Genomic DNA, 27927 nt, shown 5'->3' with positions numbered 1-27927 from the left:
AAGAAGGTTTCAGGCTACTAACCAGTTATAGGCCTCATTATCCTCTTAATTGTGACAATTGTTCATATGGGAAAAACCTGTTAAAGGATGCAAACTAAGGAATAGAAAAACAATTAGAACAAATGGAGCTTAAAGTGTTGTATTTTACAAATTATTGAAGAAGAAAAGTCATAAGAAGTCACAAGAAAGAGATGAAAAAATTGTTTGGGGAGCTTCACTTCACTTCTAGGTTTCCAAGGCAGGTCTAAAATCCACAAAAGTAAAAAAACTACTTTTGTCACAAGCAGAAAGGTCCAAGAATCCAGCAGACATTGGAGTGCACCTCAGTACGTATCAGTAAGATGAATGGTTAGATAAGAGAATATTACACTTCACTTTATGAATTTGGAGTTTCATAAAAACATCAATCCTGGTCGGAGGGACACAAGGCACTTACACTAAAAACATAAAGCAACATACAAAACGAGTCCAGTTATGATGTACTGATTAAAATTGTTCAGATGAAGTAATTTATAAGAAAATATACACATCAACACAGTCTCTGCACGATGTTATTATGATCCACATTCTCGTCACGGCTTTTCCAGATGAAGATGGTCTTTGGGATGAACTAAAGGCAACTGAAGGTCCTGGATGGACGAGGCTTTTACTATCCCATCAGGCTCAATAGGCTTCCGGAATTTTGTTACCTGCAATCTGTACTATATATGTAAAAAAAAAAAAAATAGACTAAAAACTCAACTCAAGATGTCATCATCACTTTGTGCATAGGAGAAGCCGAAGAAGGCGTTAGAACAGCTGGAGCTCATGTTGTTCAGCTCCGGAGTACGGCTCACGGAGTTAGGCACTGCCTCTTGTGTGAACTCAGGATCAAAGTGTCGCAGGTCACCTGGGCCGGCCTAAAAGGAGGAATGTGTAGATGTGTTAATTGTTTACACATTTCATATATAGCATATATGTTAGTCATAGGATATTATTCCAATACTAGGTGCCAGGTGCACCATAGGAGCTTGCACTCTGACTCACTGAAAGTTGTCAGTTTTGTAGACCAGAAGTCATCCTCTTGTGTCGAGTGAAATCCAGTCATGTCATTGAAGGGCTATGTCACAAACCCAAGTGATTAGGTGGACCTTATTGTCATGTAAGACAAAATGTTTTGTGTGGTCCCCCCCAAAAAGTTTTGGCTGAATAATATTCTTCTTCCTACTGAATGTCAACTATGACTACAGCTTATCTTAAAGTGTAATATTTTTTTGCACAAATCAGTAAGTCCTTTCTTTGCTATTCTCCTCCATTTAGCCCATAAAAGAGGCAACCTATGATATCCTCTATCAATGCTGATCTGCTCTATGTAAACAAGAGACTGGAGATGAGAGGCTGCTGCTCATTGCTCACTCTAGAGGGAGGAGGGGGAGGTCATGTGAAGCTTACTATGTGTAGCTAGCAGGACGGTGTGTCTGTACAGCTCTGTGGATGCAGAAGTGTCCTGCAAAGAATAGTGACACTATCTGCACAGCAGGGAAGCTGTGAACCTGTAATGCTCACACAGCACAGACTACACTTCATGTTACTTCATATGGTTTCTATAACTTATTCCATGCTCCTCCAGAAGAGCTGTCACACTAGTCACCATATATATCCTGTATGTATAAACTATGCAGAGCTCGATGGATTTATTTCTTCATGAGAGAACAAAAAAGCATCATAGCAACTGTGGGCAGCTTGTAATGGACTCAGTTTTAGGGCAAAGCCAGGAAGAGGTTAGCCTCCGCACTACTGTACTGCCACTGAAGAAAATTTCTGACAAGTAACTGCAAAAAGGTGAGCAGAAAAATATGGGCATGGGCAACGTGGGTGTTACATATGATAAAAATCATTTTAAATATTTACACTTTCAAGGATCAGGTATGTTTAAATATAACACAATACTTTTTCCCCAACAAAGGCTGACGATTACTGTAGATTTGCTTTGTTCCACCGAAACTTGTCAGTATGGCCTCCTAGGTCCACTGGTAGATTCTTGTGATAGAAATATACTTACAACATTAGGGTTATACGGTGGGGGAATCCTCTTATTGTACAGGTCATCCCAGTTAATTGGACTGAAGAAGACATGGTTCTTGATTTCCAGCTGTAAATAAGACAAAGATTATTTAAAGGGGGTTGTCTGACATTAATAAAAACTTTACTGGGGGAAACCCCTGGCCAATCATAGCTATGGATAGCTGTTTCGGATGTCAATTAGCCAGATTGCCTGTTCAGCTGTCAATCCGGCAATATGTCCAGGTTGCGTAGGATGCACCTGAACCCCAACAGAAACTATGGGTCTTCTCCTTTGTAGTTACATCCCTTCTTTGCAACCTGACCGCTACAGAACAGTAATAATAAATGAAGGTGAATTACAAAATCAGCTTTGGCTCCCAGGCGGCAGTGCTGGTCCTTGTGTAGGAGGCCCTGCAGGATGTCACAGGCAGCAGTGGTTTTTCCTCCCGGTAGTTGCAGAGGTTGGTGGAGGATATTGTCATACATCTGCGACACGTCCCGGCTATAAAACGGCGGCTGCACACAAAGAGAGGAAGAATGGAGAAGATATCAGAGCTTTCCATCTATCAGCACTAGACATGTATACAAGGGATTGGAGCTACTCTGTACTGCTGAAGGACATTACTTCATTAACAGCATTTGGAGCTTAAAGGGTTATATTCCGAAAAATTTTCATTGATCGTCTTTTCTTAGAAAATATCCGACACCTCCCCACGACGATCATAAGTTTAAAGAGATTATTGCATTTTTAACAAAAGTTATCTCCTCCCTTCTTTAGTAGGACAGTGCTTTACATTGTATAGTGGCAGTGCTTGGTATTGCAGCCTGTTCACTTGAATTTGTAACTTGGGTATGTGACTGATGAATGGGACATCACAGGCCTGGGAAGAGTAAGCCCCATTTCGTGGCCTCCAGTAAGGGTGACCTGGGCATCTAACCCTCGATGATCTGATTTTAATAATCTATTGTAAGGATAGGTGATCAATAAATCTCAGAAGAGCCCTTTAAGTGGATATCACACAGGACATGCTGTATCTGTACAAGGGTCACATACTATTTCCTCACTGAGCATTGGCGTGAAGGAAGAAGACCGGCAGAGAAATAGGTGAAGTGTGAACTATGGGGCGGATTGATGCAAAGGACAAGACACAACTATGACCCACACACCCAGTCCAAGATTGCTCAATCTGCCCCCACCTCCTGGTAGGCAGCGACAGGCGAACACCATATCCTCAGGATTTAGGGAGAGAACAGAGAAAATGCAATGGGACAGGAGCCAGAGAAAGAGTAGACACAATAATGCATTGTATATCAGATACTTACCAGTCCATAAAGCATCTCATATAGGACTGCTCCCAGGCACCACCAGTCTACTGTGCGATCGTATGGCTGCTTCTTCAGAACTTCTGGTGCTAGATACTTAAAGAATATATTGATATTTATGGAAACATGACTATTCTTTCACAGTTATCATTAAACTAGTAGTAAATATTATAATATTGCATCACAACACTCTCATTTGGCAGGTTCCATCATATAAGCCCAATTCTTTAGATATCTGAAACAGTAGAGGACAATAATGTGGGCGGTTTAGGTGGCAGCCAGAGGCCCAGGGCATCTAGAGGGCCCATGGTCTCCTAAACCACCCACCAAGTTCATAGAGAGGGACTTCCAGCCCTGAAATCCTCATGTATGTTTAGCAGTTCTCAACAAACAACATAGTTCCAGGACCCTTGAAGGTCCTAAAAGTGAAGAACTGAAATCTAACAAAAGGGAACCTGGTTTCTGGTACCGTGTGTAAATGTCAAATTATTAAATAAAACTTATACTTGTTGGTTCACTATTTACATACAGCCCATGAATAAATGGATGAATAAATACCTCGGGGGTCCCACAGAAGGTACTGGTGGTCCCTTCAGGTTCCATCCCTTCTTTACAGAGTCCAAAATCGGTCAGCACTACATGGCCCTGAGTGTAAGAGAAGACATCACTGTGGCAATATAGAACACACATCGTATAGACATCACGTATTCCCGCTTTTTATTTTCCTACCTGGCTGTCAAGCAGGATGTTTTCTGGCTTTAGATCCCTAGGAAGAAAAAAAACTGTGAAAAACACTGAGAGACTGTGAAACTATTTATTTGCGCCATATTTTTGCATCATATTTTGGAGACACATGTTAATAACAATATGGATGAAGGTGATGTAGGACCATATAAGCGATCCGGGACTCGGGACCCTCCTATATCTACCATAGTAGACGTTAAGATGTTGGGGTCCATAATGGGAAGCAAAGGGTAAATATTTGTAGGCTTATACTACAGATGCTGGAGTTGTTCATACTGACAAAAACAGCAGAATTTTACTACAATACTGGCTGGAAATTGCATTAAAGGGAGTCTCTACCCCTGGATAAAGGACTGTATGCAAATGAGCCTGAGGGGCTCCAGGCTCCATAGGTGTTAATGGAGCCTGGAGGCCCTCAGGCTCATTTGTATACATTCTTTCATCCTGGTTGTAGATGTCCTTTAAAAACTACACCAAATTCTGTGACTTTTAAGGCAACTTTTGTATTTACTCTTGACATATAACGAAGATGTCCAGATATAAAGCATCTGATCCTTTGCCAAAAATTGGCATCTATACTTAAGGGGAGTCTACTCCCCCATCCAGCATTATAATCTACTGGCAACATGTTGTGAAGAAATGCAGTCCATGATGCCATTTCTGAGAAATTCCTATTTTAATCCATATGATAATGAGGAACTTGATGCACCTGAGCGTTTCCTCAGCACTAGGAGCTATACTGTCTGGACCACTACCCTCTCTACCAGATAAGCAGGGTCTCTAGAGAGAAGCATGGGGTGACACCAAAAATGAGGGAAGCAATTTAGGCAAGAATAGCGATTAGGGTTCACTAACTGCCTCATTAGCATACAGATTGAACTGGGAATATCTTGGAAATAAACAGAAATGATAAAGGTTTGTCAGGGATCACTGTGCATTCCCTTACAACATGCTGCCAGCACATTATAACACTTGTTGGAGTTGGTAAACTCCCTTTAAAAGTTTACCTTTGGTGGGTTGAGCGTCAGTCGCCTGGATATGAAGATTATCTAAGCAGCTGCCCTCGTGTTACACTGATAAAAAAGGCTTTGCATTCTATACCCCAGCCTTGTAATCCAGATTACAGATAGGTAATGTGTTCTTATTCTACATCTGCACACGCTATACATATGTATATCCACTATTCCTGTGTCCGCCTCTTATCAGGACTTTGTTTGCATTTCACATTGAACTATATTTAAAGACTTGATAAAATGTATTACTTGGTAACACAGCATGAAAACAGGAAATTTATACAGCACCGTACTAAACCCCTCACCCGGCCATTTACATGAGATTGTTATTAACCGAATTCTTATTCAATGAACAGCTATGTCACTAGACTCCCCCACGGACATGCACACATAGCTTTTTCACCTAAGCTGAGCATGCATGTCCGTGGGGGAGTCTAGTGAGATAGCTGTTCATTGAAAGTCCGCAGGCTATAGGACAGGGTCTGGTGTAGAATTGTCTAGGAATCCGGAGCCTCTTAATCAGGGGCGTGACTACAGTGGTAGCAGCCATAGCAGCTGCTATGGGGCCCACAGTGTCAGGGGGCCCCATCATCCAACCTGACAAAAGAATGGTCACCATTATGTACACCATTATATACATATACATTGTACAACATAATGGGGCACATTTACTTACCCGGTCCATTCGCGTTCCAGCGGCAGCTTCTCCGACGAGCGTTCGGGTCTTGCGGCGATTCATGAAGGTCCTGCGCCCGATGTCCACCAGGTGTCGCTGCTGCGCCGAAGTCTGCCGAGGTGCCCCGGAGTTCATCGTCTTCATCGTGGTGCATGTGAGTATGGCCCGTGCGACCAATTTTTTTTTTTAAATACGGCGTTTTTTTCCGAATCCGTCGGGTTTTCGTTCGGCCACGCCCCCCGATTTCCGTCGTGTGCATGCCAGCGCCGATGCGCCACAAACCGATCGCGTGCGCCAAAAACCCGGGGCAATTCAGGGGAAATCGGCGCAAATCGGAAATATTCGAGTAACACGCCGGGAAAACGCGAATCGGGCCCTTAGTAAATGACCCCCATTTGTATATACTGTATGTCTACTCAATGTATGATGTGTATATATACTGCATTATGCTCTATATATATACTGTGTATACCATGCAACTGTAACTCACATTTGTGAGCATATAAATATGTATATTTTTTAAGGGGTAAGGTGGGCCCCATTCAGAAGTCTGATATGGGGCCCCGCCTCTCCTAGTTACGCCACTGCTCTTAATGTATTTGGCGCTCTGGTGAACGAGTGCCAGAACTTTTCACTCAAAATTTTGGTAAAGGGTCTTTGTTCTGCTATGATTCATACCTGTAAACAATATTTTGAGAGTGAAGGTATCCGATAGCGCTGGCCACTTCTGCTGAATAGAAACGTGCCCGCGGCTCCAGGAAAGATCGCTCCCTTTGCAAGTGGAAAAAGAGCTAAGTAGAGAGAAGAAAGGAGCTAAATCATTCAGCAAATCTTATAGAAAATCCATCATGATAAACCAGGGACATTACTCATAGATCCAGGCACTGTGACTATGATAATAATAATTCTTTATAGCACGGTGGCTGAGTGGTTAGCACTACAGCCTTGCAGCGCTGAGGACCTGGGTTCAAGTCCCATCCAGGTCAAAATCTGCAAAGAGTTTTTATGTTCTCTCCTTGTTTGCGTGAGTTTCCTCCGGGTCCTCTGGTTTCCTCCCACGCTCCAAAACATACTAGTAGGTTGATTAGATTGTGAGCCCCATGTTACGTACTCTGTAGGCGCTATATAAATAAAGAATTATTATTATGATAATTTTCTTATATTTGTTATCCATTGCCTCCTTCCTTCTAAAATCAACGTTCAAAATCATGCTAATGAACCGGAAGGGAGCCTGGGGTTGTTACCAGTGCTCCTCCATGCTACAGGTTTACAGTCTGTTACAATGAGCAGAACATGTCTCAGGCAACCCCCTGCTCTTTTCCTCCTCCCTCTGCCTGTGTTATCTAGCAACAGCAAGTAAATCAGGGGGAGGGAAGACCTTCTCTGCTCATTGTAACAGCCTATGAAGCTACAGCACTGAGGGCCTCTGTAACACCCCCCAGAGCTCTTTTGGCTCATTAGCATAATTATAAAAGTTGATTTTTAGAAGGAAGGAGGCAATGGATAACAAATATAATAGGATTACCACAGTCATGGTACCTGGAGTAAGTGTTTATCATAATGGATTTTGATGGTAGATTCCCTTCAAGTTCTTAAAGGGTCATCTGTATCCATAATAGGTCACTCTTTTCAATTATATCCCTCTTCCTTTTATCATATTGAAAATGTCAGCAATTATCGTCATTACATGGTTTGGCAGATTCCAGGGGGCAGCATCACAGTGTAATATGGTGTAGCTTGGGGATAGCATATTCATCCTTATGGAGGTGGAAGGGGGTTTTGGGAGAAGAGCCTGAGACCCCCGTAGGGGGAGGCAATAACCAGGATAGTTTGTGGCTTGTGGCTTGTGACCAGATGCTGATCCCTATGATTTTACGGCCGCTCTCGGTGTTCTTGTTTATGATCGGATGGGTGACAGTGCAGGGGGCATAGGGGAACGTGCTGAGTGCAGCATGGAGATAGCATAGCGCATCATTAACCCTTTCCTACACAGCTGAGGCTTCTCTTACACGAAAGCATCGTCTGACATTATAATTATCACAATTTATTTTTTCATCATTTTTAATGACTTGTCTTTATTTCCATTACTAATGGCTATAGATGCCTGTTCACATTAGTTACATGTGCGATCAACAAATGATCAATGGCACATCTCAAGAGCCACATCCATCCAAAACGTGTGTCCATTGGGTTCTACACAAGGGCATCCCCAGCTCTATACGGTCGGGACACATCATTCAATCAGATTTTGATCATTCAATTGCTGCTTGTGTTTACACAGGACAATGATTGGGGGCTTTAATTCTGGAATTTTAAAAGGGAACCTGTCACCAGGTTTTACCCTACTCAACAATCAGCCCCTCAGGGATCACATTGCCTTTCTAGAATTCCCTCTTTTATGTGACACCTCATTCATTTACTGGTAAAACATGACCTCCAAACACTGAAATGATACAAAGACAGAAGAGATGAGTCACTCTGAGCTGCTGAAGGGGAGCATCACTTCAGATTACATATCTTATAGTACCCAGAACCATTAAAGATAAGAATCTAATTTTTCAGATTGCAGCAGGATTGTGGTTCTGTGATACACTGGAGATACAAGCAGATTTTATTGATTTTATTTAAGGTACTAGATCAAGATAGGGACATCTGAATTGCAGCTACTAAAAGTGACTCATCTCAGGCAAAAGATGACTCTTCTATTCTCATTTACGTATGACTTTGGAGGAGATATTTTTAATAGGTAAATGGATGAGAGTTCACAAAATAGAAAATTCTATAAAGGATATTTCATACCCTACCTGATGGGGCTTGTAGTTTAGTGCTGAAAAAGCTGGAGACCGCGTCCCTTTAAGTGAATGGTACAAAGTCCTGTCTTACACCAGACACAGGGGGTCATTTACTAAGGGCCCGCTTTCCCGACGTGTTACCCGAATATTTCCGATTTGTGCCGATTGTACCTGAATTGCCCCGGGATTTCGGCGCACGCGATTGGATTGTGGCGCATCGGCGCTGGCATGCACGCGACGGAAATCGGGGGGCGTGGCCGAACGAAAACCCGATGGATTCGGAAAAACCGCCGCATTTAAGACAAAAAATGTGTTGCGAAAATTACACTTACCTTCACCAGGTATAGGCCGGTGAATTTCAGGGCATTCCAGCGCGCCTCCGGGGAACTTCAGCGCAGCAGCGCCACCTGGTGGACGGCGGAGGAACTACCTTAGTGAATCCCGGCCGGACCCGAATCCAGCGCAGAGAATGCGCCGCTGGATCGCGAACGGACCGGGTAAGTAAATCTGCCCCACAGACTCATTTTCTGGTCTTAAAGAAACCATAGCTCAGGGGTTTCTTATAACGACCTAAAATAATTAACATTTCATAAATGACTTCATCATATAAGATCTGCTACTACTGAGGGGAAACTGATCAGAGACATCTTGGGGCAGATTTATTAAGATGTCTAAAAGTCAGAATATTCTTAGTTGCCCATGGCAACCAATTACAGCTCAGCTTTCATTTTACCGGTGCTCATGAATATTTTAAAAGGGGAGCTGTGATTGGTTGCCATGGGCAACTAGAAATATTCTGACTTTTAGACAGCTTGATAAATCTGCCCCATTGGGTGTATATAGAGCGGGGTATCTTGGTTGCGCTTCAGGATTATTTGTGTTTAGACTAATCCATAGTTACTGTGATCTCACCTCTCCGCCATTTACGTAGTCCAGGACAAAGTAGAGTTTCTCGGGGGTTTGGAAGGAATAGTGCAGTCCTACGAGGAAGGGATGTTTCAGGTTCTTCAGCAAGACATTCCTCTCCGCCATGATGTGAGATTGCTGGAGGGAACCCAGAACATTTAGTTATAGATGTAGGGACTGAGTAACGTGGTATTATCTAGGACATGTGTAGCGGACTACCTCTTTCCTCTTTAGGATAGTCTTCTTCTGTAGAACCTTCACAGCATAGAACTTATTGTCACTTTTACGCTTGGCCAGCAGCACCTGTAGGAGGAAAGAATTCTTTTTTAAATTTAGAAACCAAAAAAACACGTGGAACCACATTTTGTTAACGTTCAAGCCGTTCTGGTCCACTAAAGGGGCTAGGAGACTGCATGTGGGTAGGATCAGCTCCAGGTACCAGTAGGCCCCTTGGCGACAGAACCTCAGTGGGCCCCTTTGTAGTCATCTCACATGGCGGCAATAAAAATTCTGAAACTAAAAGAGTCTCCTGTTCCCTAAAATATTCCCTAGATTATCATCCCAAACAGCCCCTTCATAGTTGTTTTATATAAAGCCCCCTATGGATTCATTAGATACAGCCCCGTCACCCCCATGAATTCCTTATGTACAGCCTTATGTGGGCCCCCCAGCAAATCTGGGGCCCCGGCACTTGCTCAGGTATTCCTATTACTAGCACCGGCCCAGCACGTGGGGTTATTCCTTCACTCTAACCCAATACAGGGTAGACCCTGCAAAGCTAGATACATGTGGACAGTAAAGTTGCTTATCCTTCATACAGTAAATGTAGGCTCCACGTGTAATAGGATTGGATCTGTAAAGTCCTGTAGTTGCCGGTGAGTCTGTGCTGAACTGTAGAACAACAAGTTCTGCTATTAAACAGAGAACCAGCAGCAGCGTCCTGCAGCGTCAGCTCCAGATTATAAGATTAGTCACAAACGCCGAGTCCTTGGCAGCGGCGGCTGGAATTCGCACAGCGGTGCCCCATAACTTACACTTCTCTTACCCCGAGCACCATGTAGCGCTCATTACACGGCACGGCAAGAGATGTCACACTGCCTCATGTATCTAGAGCTGAGGCTTCAGTGACAAATATTTGGTGTGGACAATCATCCCATACAATGTTAGGGTGGACTTCACCCAAGTCTGATATTATTCTAAGGAATAACCAGTTGAATTAATGTACATAATACTTTTGCTCAATGGCGTCACAAGACCCCAGTGGGTCCTTATATACGTAAACTCCCACTGTCAGCCCATTCCGCATATTACACTTCAGATCACACATATATACGTTACATAGACATATATACACAACAACATACTTATAAATCATATATACACTGTCCACCAACAGTCTCCTTAATTCCTGAAACATCCAGCACCCTCCCCTAATTAATGACATGTCCAGGAGCATCCCCTTATTCATAAAATGTCCAGCAGCCCCCCCTCATAAATGAAACATCCAGCACCCTCCCCTAATTAATGACATGTCCAGGAGCATCCCCTTATTCATAAAATGTCCAGCAGCCTCCCCACATAAATGAAACATCCAGCAGCCTCCCCTAATTAATGACATGTGCAGGAGCATCCCCTTATTCATAAAATGTCCAGCAGTCTCCCCTCATAAATGAAACATCCAGCAGCCTCCCCTAATTAATGACATGTGCAGGAGCATCCCCTTATTCATAAAATGTCCAGCAGCCTCCCCTCATAAATGAAACATCCAGCAGCCTCCCCTAATTAATGACATGTCCATCAGCCCCCCCCCTTATTCATGAAATGTCCAGCAGCCTCCCCTGATTAATGAAACATCCAGCAGCCTTCTCTAATTTATGACACGTCCAACAGCCACCCCTGATTAATTAAATGTCCAGCAGCCTCCCCTTAGAATACCCATATATGCTACATAGACTGCTCTGCATGCATACACTGCATGTCTATGACTATTGGCTACTGTGTGGGGGCACATAGTGGCCATATTTAACAATATGTGCACCTTTGTGGTTGCGCTGAACAGGCTGAAAGTAATAGTAATAATGTATGAATGTAACTACTAAATAGCTTTCTTAACTATGAAGAAGAAGATGCATTTTAACATATACAAAACTTACATTCAGCACTTTTAGGGCAACAACCACAATATTAAACTGGCCCCTGGAGAATATGATTTTGACACCCCTGGTGGGGTAGGTTAAGCCAGAAGAGAATGAGATTTCAGCACTGAGGCCTGAGAAACTGCGATTGAAGCTTTAGAATATGATATAAAGCTACAGTTCATGTACTTGTCTGTATTATGACTCCTAGTTGTAATACGGCACCAATAAACTTAGCTGAGGCCATTGTGTACTTGTACTCTGGTTTCATAACAGAGCAAATAGACTCCATTGTATCTGGACGTCAGAGGAAATTTATTTAAAAAAATTGCAGCATGTCCCATTGGACGTCATGTTATGGAGCTGATACGGCAATAGATATGACCAGTTATCTGCGGGTGTGAGAATTAGACAAACAGACAGGGAGAATAGAAATATCCCCTCCTTGGGGAGATGATGGGGTTAGAGACAGGGACACAGGTGACACGTGTTGCCTTAATCCTTCATCTCTCTGTTTTCAGAGCATTTAAATTACTTTTATTTATAGGGAAATCCCAGGACTGCACCTCACAGACTGATGGTGGTGACACACATGGCGTTTTTAGGCCGTTTTTAGTTAGTGCGTTTTCAGATCGTAAAAAATGCATGCGTTTTTGACAGGTTTGACCAATTATCTTAAATCAAACTGGTAAAAAAACGCATGCGTTTTCAAAAGACGGCCCAAAAACGGCCTAAAAACGCCATGTGTCACCACCCTAAGGCTACATTCACACACATGTATCAGTGACATTGACCTAGCACAGACACATGGCAATAACTGTGTTCAAATAGATTCATTACAATTATACATTAAAGGGGTTGTCCACTATCAGCAAATAACTGATATGATTTGTTTAAGGAAAAGTTATTCAGTTTTCCAACATACTTTCTATATCATTTCCGCATGGTTTTCTAGATCTCTGCTTGCTTCTATGTTTACTTCCAGTGGATAGAAATCTCTCCATGGTCATGTGATGTACATGATCAGTAATTATCATAGTGAGTTATTGGAGCTGTGTGATAACGGCCCATGCACCTCCATTACATGACCATGGACAGATTTACAGTATATCCACATAGAGGCTTCTATAGAATGGCAGCAAGCAGAGATGTAGAAAACTGTGAGAAATTGATACAGAAAGTATATTGGAAAATTGTATAACTTTTCCTTACACAAACAATATAAATTATTTGCTGAAAGTGGACATCCCCTTTAATTTACATACACAGAAGCGTGTTACAGGCTGTAGCCTCCATGTTACAGAAATCCATCCACATCTCTTCTACTGCAAGATGCATCATTCAATGTATTTATAAAGTTAAAGGGATATTCCAGTTTTTAATCATGGATCCATTGGCAAGATGAGACTCTCTCTCTTTCCCTTACCGAAAAATGTGCCAAACAACCTTTGCCCAGCTATTTCACACACATCAGAGATATAGTATATGTCACATACTTTAAATGGGCTTAAGTCAGCAGCGGAGTATGGCCAGGACCAATGTTAGTGACGAGCATGAGGATGAGACAGAGAGTAAAGTATCAGTCTGTGCAGATGATAGAAGACTTTGTACAATACTTGGAAATGAGCTTTATGGTCCTCAGTACAAGAACTGGCAGTGGAGAGAAGATGCAACGATGTCTCCCATACACTGCACATATATTGGGGCTCATTTACTAAGGGTCGCGCTGTGCACTTTTGTCAGACTATGCACCGTTTTCGGGGATTGCGCGGCTTGCACACGTATTTAATGTCTGCGCTGGGATTGTGTTGTACACAACCCTTTTTTAGCGCAGCTGTGTTGTTTTTCATGCAACACCGATTGGGGGGTGTCATCGGACGATCTGACTGATTCGGAGTGAGCGCGGGATTTAACTTTCAAATTGTGTCGTAAGCCCTAACCCTAAAATGCACCACTAAAAACTCTGTCGGACCTGAGCGGGGAAGCGTCACATGCAGGATATCGGGCGCACGATCTCGGTGAATCGCGGCACCCAGCGTCATAGATGCACAATGCACTTTTACTGAACTCCAGTTCTTACTTTATAAGTAAATTTGCCCAATAGTATCACTTTGTTACGCCCCTCCATGCTATATCATGATTATCTGGAGATGAAAACCTTACTGTCATAACATTAGTCACCTCACTGTTCTTAGTATACATCCATAACTTTACAATGATTCAGGATCGTAGTGAGAAGTTTAGGTAATCATGGGGTATGTGTTACCTTTCCAAAGCTCCCCTTTCCTATTACTTTCAGGAAGTCAAAGTCGGTTGGTTTAGCACTAAAAAGGAAATAAAAGGAACAATGTAACAATCAATATTATTGTTGTCTTAGTACAAAAACAGAGAGTAATTATACTTGATGAAGAGACTTTGTTGTCTAAGTTGTATCCAACCATTGGCTGCCACGGTACATGGAACCTACTTACTATAGATACATTTATCTCTACTATAAGTCTATGTTTCCCAGCATTGCTAGGGAGCCATAAGGACTGAGAAATGTCTGGTATCCATTGATTTCACGGGACGGACTTGCACATTCAGAATATCAGATGCAATACTGTTATGCCTGTAAGCTCGTGTGTCACCCCCTCATCCTCATAGACTGTAAGCTCTGGTGTCACCCCCTCATCCTCATAGACTGTAAGCTCGTGTGTCACCCCCTCATCCTCATAGACTGTAAGCTCTGGTGTCACCCCCTCATCCTCATAGACTGTAAGCTCTTGTGTCACCCCCTCATCCTCATAGACTGTAAGCTCTTGTGTCACCCCTCATCCTCATAGACTGTAAGCTCTTGTGTGACGCCTCATCCTCATAGACTGTAAGCTCTTGTGTCACCCCTCATCCTCATAGACTGTAAGCTCTTGTGTGACGCCTCATCCTCATAGACTGTAAGCTCTTGTGTCACCCCCTCATCCTCATAGACTGTAAGCTCTTGTGTCACCTCCTCATCCTCATAGACTGTAAGCTCTTGTGTCACCCCCTCATCCTCATAGACTGTAAGCTCTTGTGTCACCCCCTCATCCTCATAGACTGTAAGCTCTTGTGTCACCCCCTCATCCTCATAGACTGTAAGCTCTTGTGTACTCCCCTCATCTTCATAGACTGTAAGCTCTTGTGTCACCCCTCATCCTCATAGACTGTAAGCTCTCGTGTCACCACCTCATCCTCATAGACTGTAAGCTCTTGTGTCACCCCTCATCCTCATAGACTGTAAGCTCTTGTGTGACGCCTCATCCTCATAGACTGTAAGCTCTTGTGTCACCCCCTCATCCTCATAAACTGTAAGCTCTTGTGTCACCTCCTCATCCTCATAGACTGTAAGCTCTTGTGTCACCCCCTCATCCTCATAGACTGTAAGCTCTTGTGTCACCCCCTCATCCTCATAGACTGTAAGCTCTTGTGTCACCCCCTCATCCTCATAGACTGTAAGCTCTTGTGTACTCCCCTCATCTTCATAGACTGTAAGCTCTTGTGTCACCCCTCATCCTCATAGACTGTAAGCTCTTGTGTTACCCCCTCATCCTCATAGACTGTAAGCTCTTGTGTCACCTCACATCCTCATAGACTGTAAGCTCTTGTGTCAGCCCCTCATCCTCATAGACTGTAAGCTCTTGTGTCACCTCACATCCTCATAGACTGTAAGCTCTTGTGTCACCTCCTCATCCTCATAGACTGTAAGCTCGTGTGTCACCCCCTCATCCTCATAGACTGTAAGCTCGTGTCTCACCCCCTCATCCTCATAGACTGTAAGCTCTTGTGTCCCCCCCCCCTCATCCTCATAGACTGTAAGCTCCTGTGTCACCCCCTCATCCTCATAGACTGTAAGCTCTTGTGTCACCCCCTCATCCTCATAGACTGTAAGCTCTTGTGTCACTCCCTCATCCTCATAGACTGTAAGCTCTTGTGTCACCCCCTCATCCTCATAGACTGTAAGCTCGTGTGTCACTCCCTCATCCTCATAGACTGTAAGCTCTTGTGTCACTCCCTCATCCTCATAGACTATAAGCTCTTGTGTCACCCCCTCATCCTCATAGACTGTAAGCTCTTGTGTCACTCCCTCATCCTCATAGACTGTAAGCTCTTGTGTCACCCCCTCATCCTCAAAGACTGTAAGCTCTGGTGTCACCCCCTCATCCTCATAGACTGTAAACTCTTGTGTCACCCCCTCATCCTCATAGACTGTAAGCTCGTGTGTCACCCCCTCATCCTCATAGACTGTAAGCTCGTGTCTCACCCCCTCATCCTCATAGACTGTAAGCTCTTGTGTCCCCCCCCCCTCATCCTCATAGACTGTAAGCTCCTGTGTCACCCCCTCATCCTCATAGACTGTAAGCTCTTGTGTCACCCCCTCATCCTCATAGACTGTAAGCTCTCGTGTCATCCCTCATCCTCATAGACTGTAAGCTCTTGTGTCACCCCCTCATCCTCATAGACTGTAAGCTCTTGTGTCATCCCTCATCCTCATAGACTGTAAGCTCTTGTGTCACCCCCTCATCCTCATAGACTGTAAGCTCTTGTGTCACCCCCTCATCCTCATAGACTGTAAGCTCTTGTGTCACCCCCTCATCCTCATAGACTGTAAGCTCTTGTGTCACCCCCTCATCCTCATAGACTGTAAGCTCTTGTGTCACCCCCTCATCCTCATAGACTGTAAGCTCTTGACTGTTTGTACTCTGTAATGTAATATTATATTTGATTGCGCTAAAGATGATGATTATTATATCTGGATGATAAGTCATAAAATAGTAAACACCCTACATGCTACATTCCTTCAATAATGTTATTTAGTATCATAATTATTAACAAAACTTTTTTCTAACAATCCTTAGAAACAATTTAACTATCCCAACTCCTCCTCTATAACAGGTTATATTCACCCATCTCTGTGAGGTTATCAGTGTATGGAAGATGTGGATTATTACTAGATAGGAGGCTGTATTTCATATTTTGTGTATTTTGCAGTTAGTATGTGATCAGGAGGAGCTGGTAAGTAGATTTGTACTATAGAGAGCAGAAGAACAGTGAAGAAATCAGGCAAAACCTTCTTGAGGCTAACTGAGTATATTTGATGGTGGAGCTTTCCAGAACACTAGTTCTCTTCATCAGACATGATGTTGAGCACGTTGTACATGTGTCCAATCTGCAGGCAGTATGTTATACAGCAGGAGGAGCTGAGCATATTGTACACAGTGGGGGTCATTTACTAAGGGCCCGAATCACGTGTTTACGGCGGGTTACCCACATTTTTCCATTTAGCGCCGATTTTCCCATGAATTGCCACAGGTTTTTGGCGCACGTGATCGGATTGTGGCGCATCGGCGGTGGCGTGCACCCCACGGAAATCGGGCGGGGGGGGAGGGGTATGGGGCCGTACGAAAACCTGACGGATTCAGAAAAGCTGCCGCATTTAAAAAAAAAAATGTCGCTTGACACGCGCTTACCTGCACCCGGCCCGGCTTGGTGTACTTCAGTGCACTCCGATGAACTTCAGGGCAGCAGCGAAACCTTGTGGAGGTCGGGGGAACTGCCTTAGTGAATCGCCGGAAGACCCGAATCCTCCGCAGAGAACGCGCCGCTGGATCGCGAATGAACCGGGTAAGTAAATCTGCCCCAGTGTCCTATCTTCAGGCAGTATGTTATAGAGCAGGAGGAGCTGAGCAGATTGTACATAGTGTCCTATCTGCAGGCAGCATGTTATATACCAGGGGGAGCTGAGCAGATTGTACATAGTGTCCTATCTGCAGGCAGCATGTTATAAAGCAGGAAGAGCTGAACAGATTTTGCATAGTGTCCTATCTGCAGACAGCATGTTATAGTTATAGAGTAGGAAGAGCTGAGTAGATTGTACATAGTGTCATATCTGCAGGCAGCATGTTATAGAGCAGGAAGAGCTGAGCAGATTGTACATAGTGTCCTATTTGCAGGCAGCATGTTATAGAGCAGGAGGAGCTGAGCAGATTGTACATAGTGTCCTATCTGCAGGCAGCATGTTATAGAGCAGGAGGAGCTGAGAAGATTGTACATAGTGTCCTATCTGCAGGCAGTATGTTATAGAGCAGGAGGAGCTGAGCAGATTGTACATAGTGTCCTATCTGCAGGAAGCATGTTATAGAGCAGGAGGAGCTGAGCAGATTATACATAGTGTCCTATCTGCAGGAAGCATGTTATAGAGCAGGAGGAGCTGAGCAGATTATACATAGTGTCCTATCTGCAGGAAGCATGTTATAGAGCAGGAGGAGCTGAGCAGATTATACATAGTGTCCTATCTGCAGGCAGCATGTTATAGAGCAGGAGGAGCTGAGCAGATTATACATAGTGTCCTATCTGCAGGAAGCATGTTATAGAGCAGGAGGAGCTGAGCAGATTATACATAGTGTCCTATCTGCAGGCAGCATGTTATAGAGCAGGAGGTGGATATCATAAGATAAAGTCCCTTGTATATTGATCAGTATAATTGCACAATGCATTATCATCGTTAGATCAGGTCACAAGACACAACTATTCTTCTCATGTGTTCTGCACACAACATATCTCCCTAGTGCAGCCTCTAGAGCAGTGATGGCAAACCTTTTAGAGGCCGAGTGCCCAAACTACAACAAAGACCCGCTTATTTATCGCAAAGTGCCAACACAGAAATGTAATTTGTGATTTATACTCCCTTCTCTGTCACAGTTTTCATTGATACCAGCCCCTGAGGACACCAATAAAGCAGGAGATAGTCCCAGGTACAGCTGATACATTAAAATAGCTCTGTGCACAGCAAGTCCTGGGCTGTCTGGGACTGCAGGAAGATACCTGGAGTCATCTCTGGTGATGGCCTGAGTGCCCACAGAAAGGGCTCCAAGTGCCACCTCTGGCACCAGTGCCATAGGTTAGCCATCACTGCTCTAGAGGCACAGCGGGGGAGGGGGGGGGGTGTACTCACTTGGGGTTGGCTGAGGGGCCCAGGTTTATGTTGGAAGTCATGACCGGGGAGAGGCGTTCACCTGTTCCAGTCGCAATGTCGCTCAATGAACTGTAAAGGGAAGAGTTTAGATTCTTTTCTAGTTAACCACAAACATGAGATTGAGCAGATGGGAAGTGTCACGAGCTGCAGAAGATTCACAGATACAACTTCTGCTTTCCTCATGTATTTTTGAGAAGAAAATATGTCTGCATGGCACCAGGTATAAGGGAGAACACGGACAGGCACAGTGTACACCCTCACCTACTGGATCACATTTACCTCATACAATCTGTTCTTATAGAAATTATCATATTCATATTTTGCTTATTTGGTTCACAAGGATCAAAGAATGAGACGACCCAGTGAGACCGCCAGTTACATCGCGACTTGTTCCCCTTTTCTTATTTAGGGCACGTGCATGCTTGGCTGAGCCAAGTGTTCAGGTGTAAGGGGTCATGAAGAATTACTAGTGTTCCACCATCATCTAAGCTGTTTTGTCACCTAAAAGGGAACCTGTCACCTCCATAAAGCTGCCATAAGCCTTAAAAAGTACCATATCCATGGATGTATATGAAAAACATACTTTTATTGCTTCTATGATCAACGAGATATCCGGTCACGGAGGCGGGAGAGCTCAGTTATCCAGTCAAGCTATACCCCGTCTCCTCCGAACCGGCTAGCCTCAGACCACCGCCCCTCCTCTTTTCCCCTCGGCTCCATATGACAGAATCCTTACTAATTTACTGCGCATCAGAGATGCCCCTCCCGGTACAGTGCCGCCCTGTGTGTCCCCAGCCGACTCCACAGAGGGCACTGCGCATCCACCATTGCATGCACAGCCTCATACTACCTCATACTCCCAGCCAGGGGTCGATTATGACTGCCATGGGCTCTGGGCTGTAGGAACATTACAGCCCCTACAAGTCTGGAATCACTTCCTACATCTGGTAGTGGAATCAGCTTCTTGGGGAATGGAAGATGCATCCCTTCTGTCTGCTCTCAATCTGCAGTTTCAGGACCTTTGGAGGACCTTCAAAAGTCCTAAAATGGCTCTTGTGTACATGTGTATTGAGAGCAGGAACAGGTGTACGAGGATTTCAGGGTTGAAGGTCCTTCTCAGTATACAATTCGGTGGGTGGTTTGGGTGGCCATGGGCCCCCTAGAAGACTTGGGCCCCGGGCTAGTGCCCAATATTATAATCCAAGTATTGGATTGCCCTCTGTGTTGCCAGGATGGCACTGTACTGGCAATCGCTGAGGATTTTGTGACATGGAGCCGCGGGGAGGATAGGAGGGGCGATAGTTTCAGGCGGAGCGGAACAGAGGAGGTGGGGTATAGCTTGGCTGGGTAACTGGGCCCCCTCCCCCCTGCCTTCATGATGGATATTTTGTCTACCATCATTCAAACACCTATTGGACACATATACATCCATGGATACAGTATTTTTTAAGGCTTATAGGGCTTTATGGAGGTGACAGGTTCCCTTTAAATGGGTATTCCCACCAAGACAAAATTCTTAAATATACTCAGGTTGGCAAAATAACACAATCTCTAATTCAATTTTATTAACAAAAATTCTGCAGTTCAAAGATATAATTGTAACCTGTCTCCCTGTCCCATGGATCCAACCATAGCCCTGACTATGGTCGAGCGGGTCTTCCTGCCTGATCAGATTAACTCACACCTCCGATGCTGCTGAAGTAGTGGAGTATAATATAGGCGGCACCGGTGGTACCCGGGATCCAATCATAGGGGGTCCATGGCCACCCAAACCACCCACAAAATGTTATACTGACAAGGAACTTCACCCATGAAATCCTCATATATCTGTTCCTGCTCTCAATCCAACATGTCCATTTGAGGACCTTTGAAGGTCCTCCAAAGGTCCTGAAACCTTAGACTGAAAGCAGGCACAATGGATGCTTGGATCTTACAGTGAGGAGCTGAGCAATGACAAGAGCAAAAGCAGAAGAAAAAGTGTGTAAAATTGTAAAGCAAGTGGATACACGTTATCTTCACCGTGTGAGCATCACGAGTATCACAAGAAGAATACGAATTGTGAACTTTCTTTCATGGGCAAACCCCTTTAAGGCTCTGTAGTATGGAAGGAAACCCTGTGTTACTGTACAGTAGACTACTCAGCAGATTTCCCATTTAGGACTTAATAATAATAATTCCTTTATTTATATTGCGCCTACAGATTACGCAGTGCTGCACAGAATCATCCTACCAGTATGCTTTTGGAGTGTGGGAGGAAACTGGAGGTCCTGGAGCAACCCATGCAAACATGGAGAGAACATACAAACTCTTTGCAGATGTTGACCCTGGGACTAGATCCCAGGTCCCCAGCACTGCAAGGCTGTAATGCTAACCACTGAGCCACCGTGATGCCCCTTTGATAAAGATGCGTGAAAAAACCTAAGGCAGCTGTAATATTGCCCCCAAACAAGTATAAATAGGAAATGAGTTAATGGGATTTAAAATAATGTATAAGAAAGGGGACAACTCCAGGATTTTGACTCAGGATATGTTCTTGTAGCCCCTTATATTATGAAAACAGAATCTCCTCCTGTAGTGTTATTGTACTCCATGTGAGACATCACATGCCTCCTTCACCCTCTCCAAAGGGTGGATTATCACAGCAGAATGGGACCCTGGGACATTTGGCCGGAGTCCAGATCCGCTTTGCACTTTAATGAGGAAGTTACGTAAAAAGGGAAATTTCAGATTTACTATATAATACAGGAATCCTTTTTATTTTGCAATTGCATGTTCACTGTGCAGATCTGCAGCGCCCAAAACTGTAGTCATGTCAGAGAGTCTCTGATTTATACCCTAAAAATGTCTTCTGTATAAAGTTAGTGGAATGGTCCATACCTACAGTATGTACATATATATATGTATGAACCCTGGGAGTGGAGTTTCTATAGATCCCAGGATGTGGGCCTGTGCCGTTTCCCCTGCAGACTCATCTCAGACAAAAAGTGACTCATCACAGGCAAAAAGTGACTCTTCTCAGCTCATTCGCATATGACTTTTGAAGGAGCTTTTTTATAAGTAAACTTCCAAGTTTTAAAATAAATGAGGGGGATTCTATTCAGAATATTTCATACCTGACCAGAGGGAACTAGTATTTTAAAGGGATAAAATCTGGTGACAGGTTCCCTTTAAATGAATGGCCATCAATGTAATACATGGACTGTCAGAGCAAGACTCACATACTAGGCGGCTGTGTAAGGCCTCTTGCACACTAGCGTTGCGTTTCACGTCAGGGTGCAATGCGTGAAAAACTGACGTTTTTGCCTGCGTTTTTGTTCCATTTTTCCTTGGAGTAATTAGCGTTTTTGCGTTTTTCACGCGCGTGTTGTTAGCGTTTTTTTGCGTTTTCGGCGCATTTTTCATGCGCGATTCAATGGGAGACTCGAGCATTTTTCAAAGGGACCATGGTTTGGGATTAAAATGTGTTATTTAATTGAAAAATAATGTCTTCTGATAAGTTGCAAACATCTGCGATCTATTCTTCACTGTTCCGCGCGTATATTATCTCCCGACAAGTTAGCAGATGTGAAGAACAGTGAAGAATAGAATAAAATCATTGTACACAGTGACCACAGGATCATTTAAGAGAAAAACACAGTGCAGAACACAGTGCAGAATAGATTACAGATGTTCGGCACATCTGCTTACTTGTCGGGAGATACGCGCGGAACGGCGCGAACAAAATAGCATGTGAAGAACAATATATATGTGTGTGAAGAACACATTGCAGATGTTTAAATACATCTGCAATGTGTTCTTCACACATATATATTGTTCTTCACATGCTATTTTGGGCGCAACGTTCCGCGCGTATCTTCCGACAAGTAAGCAGATGTGCCGAACATCTGTAATCTATTCTGCACTGTGTTCTGCACTGTGTTTTTCTCTTAAATGATCCTGTGGTCACTGTGTTCACTGTGTACAATGATTTTATTCTATTCTTCACTGTTCTTCATTGTGTTTTTTTAATTAAATGCTCGATCGCGAGCAGGGGAAATAATGTTATTCTGGTCACCTAGCAACCCTTACGTTTAAAACGCATTGCACTCGCATTGCACTTGCAATGATTGCGAGTGCAATGCGTTCTTGATGCATCTCCATAGACTTGAATGGGGCGTGAAAAACGAGCGTGACCCGCAAAAATAGAGCATGCTGCGATTTTGACGCGCGTGAAAACGAACGCAAGCACGCGCGTTAAAAACAACGCTAATGGAGAAAGACCCATTGAATACAATGGGACAGAGTGCAATGCGAGTTCTGCGCGTCAAATGCACGCGCAGAACTCGCGCGTGAAAAACGCCAGTGTAGAAGGGGCTTAATTCACAAAGGGGATTCCAAGTCGGGAACTTAATGTGCTATGAAAGGAAAAGGTTAATTTAGTGGGATTTTCCCTTTAAGTGACACATCAATTAACTACTCAAAAAATAATAGTTATGTACTAAGACTAAACGCTGCCCCGGGCATGAGATAAATCTGTCCAGTCACTAGTGATCTGATCTTTATGAATGACTAGTTTATTTTTAACTTGCCGATAATCCATCAAGATCTATTGTAACTGCAGCAGACTGATCCGAACTAGAGTCATCCTGTTTAGCTTGGGTTCTGGGAGACATGTGAGATATTTCACTGTGAAAGTCTGTGGCACTTACCTATAAACTCGTGAATGCGGGTGCAGGTTCACAGTAGTTTACGTGTTCACTTGTCAGGAGTGACCCTACACATAAGTATATTGTCCCCAATGCAAGAGACCTACAAGATCAGGTCCCCTCGGGTAATAATATCACAACACGTTTCCATGCCCAACTTTGAGTAGATATTAGAGACCCTTTTCATTGCCATATTCCATGGATAGAACAAGATTAATTGACTATATGGATGTGTTGATCCATTTTTTATGTGAACAATTACTTAAAGGGTTATTCCATTATTTTCATCGTAAAACAGGAGATCAAAGAAATTTTTCCCACAAAGCCAGATCCACAGGATCGGCCTGAACTTGCGACAGTCTGCTCCGCTCATCTTGGGGAGCGATAAGGGGTCAGACCTCTAAGACCCCCACCAATCAGCAAGTTATGCCCCACCCTGTGGGTAGGGCCTAACCTGTTTTGTAGGAAAACCCCTTTAAAATCAGAATGGAGGATGCTGCCACCAATGATCAGAGATGACAGCATTCGGCCGAGCGCTGTGTCTTCTTTATAGCCTATGAAGTACAGTGCCGTACATTGTATAGTGGCCGTGCTTGACATTGCAACACGTAATCAAGTGCTGACACTTTTTAGGCACCTAAATATGGGGGTGCTCAGACCCTTCTATTCTGATAACCTAAAGATAGGTGATAAAAAAGACCTGAAATGCCCCTTTAAGGACACCCTGCATGGAATCAATACTCATACTATAGTTCATACTATATTTTGAGCTGTATGAAGGCAATATTTTACATGACAGAAACACATCTTCACCATATTGCGGATCTCTGCTTGCTGCCAGTGAATGAACTTTGACATAACAATCCATCAGTAAATCGAGTAGAGACCGAGATAATGGAGTGTGTACACGGCCCTGGTAATCTTCCATGACGGCTGCTATGTATAAAGGAAGTCTCTGTTTCTTTCTGCTAATTATACGGATAACAGTGCTGGTTGTTGGAGTGAAACACATGTACACGGCTCGGTGGCTACAAGGAGAGGTCGTAGGCTTCTTCCCAAATATTACCGTATATACTCGAGTATAAGCCGATCCAAGTATAAGCCGAGGCCCCTAATTTTACCACAAAAACCTGGTAAAACCTATATATTTTTTACTCGAGTATAAGCCGCGTTTGGGTTTTCAGCACATTTTTTTGTGCTGAAAAACTAGGCTTATACTCGAGTATATAAGGTAACTTGTGATTTGCATCAGTCTTGCATCCGTTTTTCACAGATCCTCATGATCAATAGTCTATGAGTTGTCCATAAAACTAGGACATGCTGTACTTTTTAATGCATTGGTCGGAATGGCTGTGGGCTCTGATCCACTAAAAATGTGTAAATTCCTCAGACTCCTTGCCATGTGCCCCTTTGGACCATAACTGATGGTTTCAATACTGTCTGATGTTCCATTCAATGGCACAAAGAATGGAGAAGATTTGTTTTGTGGGGAAACCCCTTTAATGAAGAGCTGGTCTTGGGGTGCTCACACGGGGTGTTCTTGGACCATTGTATGTTTTCCATGCCTACACTTCTAGAAATAAAGATAAACAGGTTCAAACTAACCAAACGCATGGTAAAAATACAAAAACGCATGCGTTTTCAGTCCCTTAAAAACGGACCAAGAACGCCCCGTGTGGCAGCACCCTTAGGAACACTCTCTGGAAGCCTCATTTGCATATTAATGAAAACTTTATTTTTTGTCAATTATTTCTCTCTTCTTGGTCTCAATGATACTTCAGCCCTGTACCCCATATATAAAGAAAATGACAGACCCCTCCTGTATGTATACAGTTATACATGCGAGGTGGATATCTGGACATCCAGTGCTGGTTTATGTATCCTACAGGTGATTGTTTGGGCTGGATGCAATTGTAGCAGACTCTCAGCTGTGAGAAACATTCTCTGTGTGGTCATTTTCCATTCATAGCAGGCAAGCTGAGATCTTGAATGCTGGGATTTTAGTTGTCACACACATGTAGATATTGGTTTGTAGACCCTGACTAGAAGCTGCAACCCCTTTGTCTTTTGTACTTTTGGACACCTTTACATTTTATTGTATAGACTGGGGCATAACTATAGTATCTTAAAGGGGCATTCTCATCTGGGCATTCACATTTAATTAAATTCATCTTCCAGGCGGTCTCCTACTTAAGAACACCCGACTCACAGAGACCAAAAAAAAAATTCTGGCTGGGGTTACAATTATAAAATATAAAGTTCCGACTTACATACAAATTCAACTTAAGAACAAACCTACGGAACCTATCTTGTACGTAACCTGGGAACTGGCTGTAAATACATTTCTTTAATTGGATGTTATTTAAAAAAAATGCCCCTGTGTGAAGATAATTTTCCATAAATGTAGCCGTGTTGTCCCTTGGATACGACCGCCCCCCTCACCCTGGCAGTGGTGGACATTCCATATGCAAAACCAATTTGATTCTTTGTACCATAACTCTGGTAGCGGTGGTCGTATCCAAGGACAACAATCTCATTTATATAAAATGTCCACAGCCTGGCAGGGTGCGGGGGTGGTCGTTTCCAAGGGACAACAAATCTACATTTAAAGGTACATGTTTTTAGTAACATCCAATTAATAAAATGTATATTGACGGCAGATGAATTAAATTAAATGTGAATGCCCAGAAGAGAATATCCCTTTAAAGACAGATCCGCTGTTGATCACATGGCAATGTCATATGTTGTTGATAGTAAGCAAGATGTCATTTACAGTGACTGGAGACGAGATGATCTTGTCCTTAAATGTTCAGATAACATATACTGTATTGTTGTGTATACACCGTGATCACTCAGCCGGGTATTTGCTATGGCACTTTCTCTACCTGATTCTCCACCTGTCAAACTGCTCAGCATAGAAGACAAGAACAAGACGTCTCACCTACAGGCACCTTGCCCTGAGCATAGATTGTAAGCTCTTGTGAGCAGGGCAGATGAGTATTTCTTATTTTGTCTGTATGATCTCTACATAAATAAAGATTTATTTTATGTATTATTATTATAAGGAATAAGATGTATAAATCTTCTATAATGAAAGCACTTACCTAAAAGTGGTCTATAGAAGTTATGTAAAGATCCTTGTAGAAGATCAAGGATGAACTTATTACAGCCATCTATACCGTAAAGACTATACATGTCTGATCCCTGGGGGTCCGCAATCATCGGAGTGATTGAATTGGAGGTATAGCACGTTCACTCTGTACTTCTGCTGTCTGGGAAGTCTGCAGCAGCCATGAGGCGAGTTGAGTCTCTTGCCTCAGGCAGCACCACCTGCAGCAAGATGGGGGGCGGCATAGCAGTTGTCTGCTATAAAGCGGGACCTGACACTTAAAAATAGTGTCTCTTCACACCTGATCTTAGCATGACATGGAGAACTCAAATACTAAAAATACAACCTGTTTTATTACTACTGGATGGGGCAGAGGGGGCGCCATTCTATAGCTCGCCTCAGGCAGCACCACCTGCAGCAAGATGGGGGGGCGGCATCAGGGACGCAGTCGCCTGCTATAAAGTGGGACCTGACACTTAAAAATAGTGTCTCTTCACACCTGATCTTAGCATGGGTGTGAGATATGGCATGGAGAACTCAAATACTAAAAATATAACCTGATATATTACTACTGGATGGGGCAGAGGGGGCGCCATTCTATAGCTCGCCTCAGGCAGCACCACCTGCAGCAAGATGGGGGGCGGCATCATTCTATAGCTCGCCTCAGGCAGCAGAGAGTTTAGGTTCACCCCTGGGAACGATATCTGTCACTTTGTCATATGTAGCAGTGTCAACAAACCTACTGCGCTACTTCCTTCTTCTACTGTAGTTTTGGATAAGTTTTCTAGTTTACTTTTACATATTTTACCTATTTTTCCATTTAGGACATTAGGCATGAACAAATCCACTGTACCCATTGGCACGGACCATAAAATATTCCAATATTCGTCTATGTCCTGTTTGTCACAGATAGCGTAATTGTTATATTATCCTTGCAGAAGTAGCTTTACAGCGCCATATACTTATCCGTATCAGACCCAGAAGCAGAACAACACAAAGTTATATTACTATTAACCCTTTCCATCATAGACATAGGGACTTTTTTTATAGATGCTACCTGCATACTAACTATTCTTTATTAAAGGTAAGTTCCTACCTGCAGACTCCTATGTCTTGGAGGAGGGAGGGAGGGGGGGTCCACTCTGACAGGCGTCTCCGACCCCGAATTACCTATAACTAACAACAAGTCTTGTTTTTGAGTTTAAGGAGGTGGGGAGAAAGTAGCCGGGGTGGGGGGAGGAGGCAGAGGAGGAGGTTTCTGTGTTGGGTAGAGGGGTGGGGGACAGTGTGAAGGTCAAATATATTTCTCGGAAGGAGTGCCTGGAGTGCGGCCGGTTAATAAGTAATCCCTCAGTGTTGGGGCATTTTTATGGGAAATTAGAAGGGTAGAGGAATAATCATTGGCAGACAGGTGTGTTCTTACTATCATGGAGGACGGGAGGCAGCGAGACACAGATATACGGATATGCAACTCTTCACATAGATGGAGAAAAGCCAGAAAAACCGGGAG

The 27927-nt window shown here is 43.6% G+C and overlaps 1 protein-coding gene across 1 annotated transcript; it reads right to left on the bottom strand.

Annotated features, from left to right (window-relative positions):
- Positions 1-123: 123 nt before the first annotated feature.
- SGK2 (serum/glucocorticoid regulated kinase 2) lies at positions 124-27872 on the bottom strand. The gene is made up of 12 exons (XM_072112130.1): positions 27514-27872; positions 18603-18692; positions 13899-13956; positions 9717-9800; positions 9504-9635; positions 6478-6590; positions 4096-4132; positions 3925-4011; positions 3367-3462; positions 2404-2559; positions 2042-2131; positions 124-899 (listed from the first exon to the last, which is right to left on the bottom strand). Exons 2-12 carry the CDS (start codon positions 18641-18643, stop codon positions 738-740), a joined length of 1056 nt encoding a protein of 351 aa, XP_071968231.1. The 5' UTR covers positions 18644-18692; positions 27514-27872; the 3' UTR covers positions 124-737.
- Between the last annotated feature and the right edge of the window lie 55 nt (positions 27873-27927).

The sequence above is a fragment of the Engystomops pustulosus genome, chromosome 6 (genome assembly GCF_040894005.1).
Source record: "Engystomops pustulosus chromosome 6, aEngPut4.maternal, whole genome shotgun sequence".
In the NCBI taxonomy this organism is placed as follows: domain Eukaryota; kingdom Metazoa; phylum Chordata; class Amphibia; order Anura; family Leptodactylidae; genus Engystomops; species Engystomops pustulosus.
The sequence above is the reverse complement of the archived record's forward strand: the minus strand, read 5'-3'. Positions and strand labels throughout refer to the sequence as shown.

Bases quoted from the DNA above. Each gene is read 5' to 3' on its own strand.
- SGK2 (XM_072112130.1), bottom strand. From the start codon at position 18,643: ATGACTTCCAACATAAACCTGGGCCCCTCAGCCAACCCCAA. The intron at 9,636-9,716 runs GTAGTCCGCTAC...GGTTCCCTCCAG, and splicing joins CTATCCTAAAGAGGAAAGAG to CAATCTCACATCATGGCGGA. The intron at 6,591-9,503 runs GTGAGATCACAG...CTCTCTACTTAG, and splicing joins ACTACGTAAATGGCGGAGAG to CTCTTTTTCCACTTGCAAAG.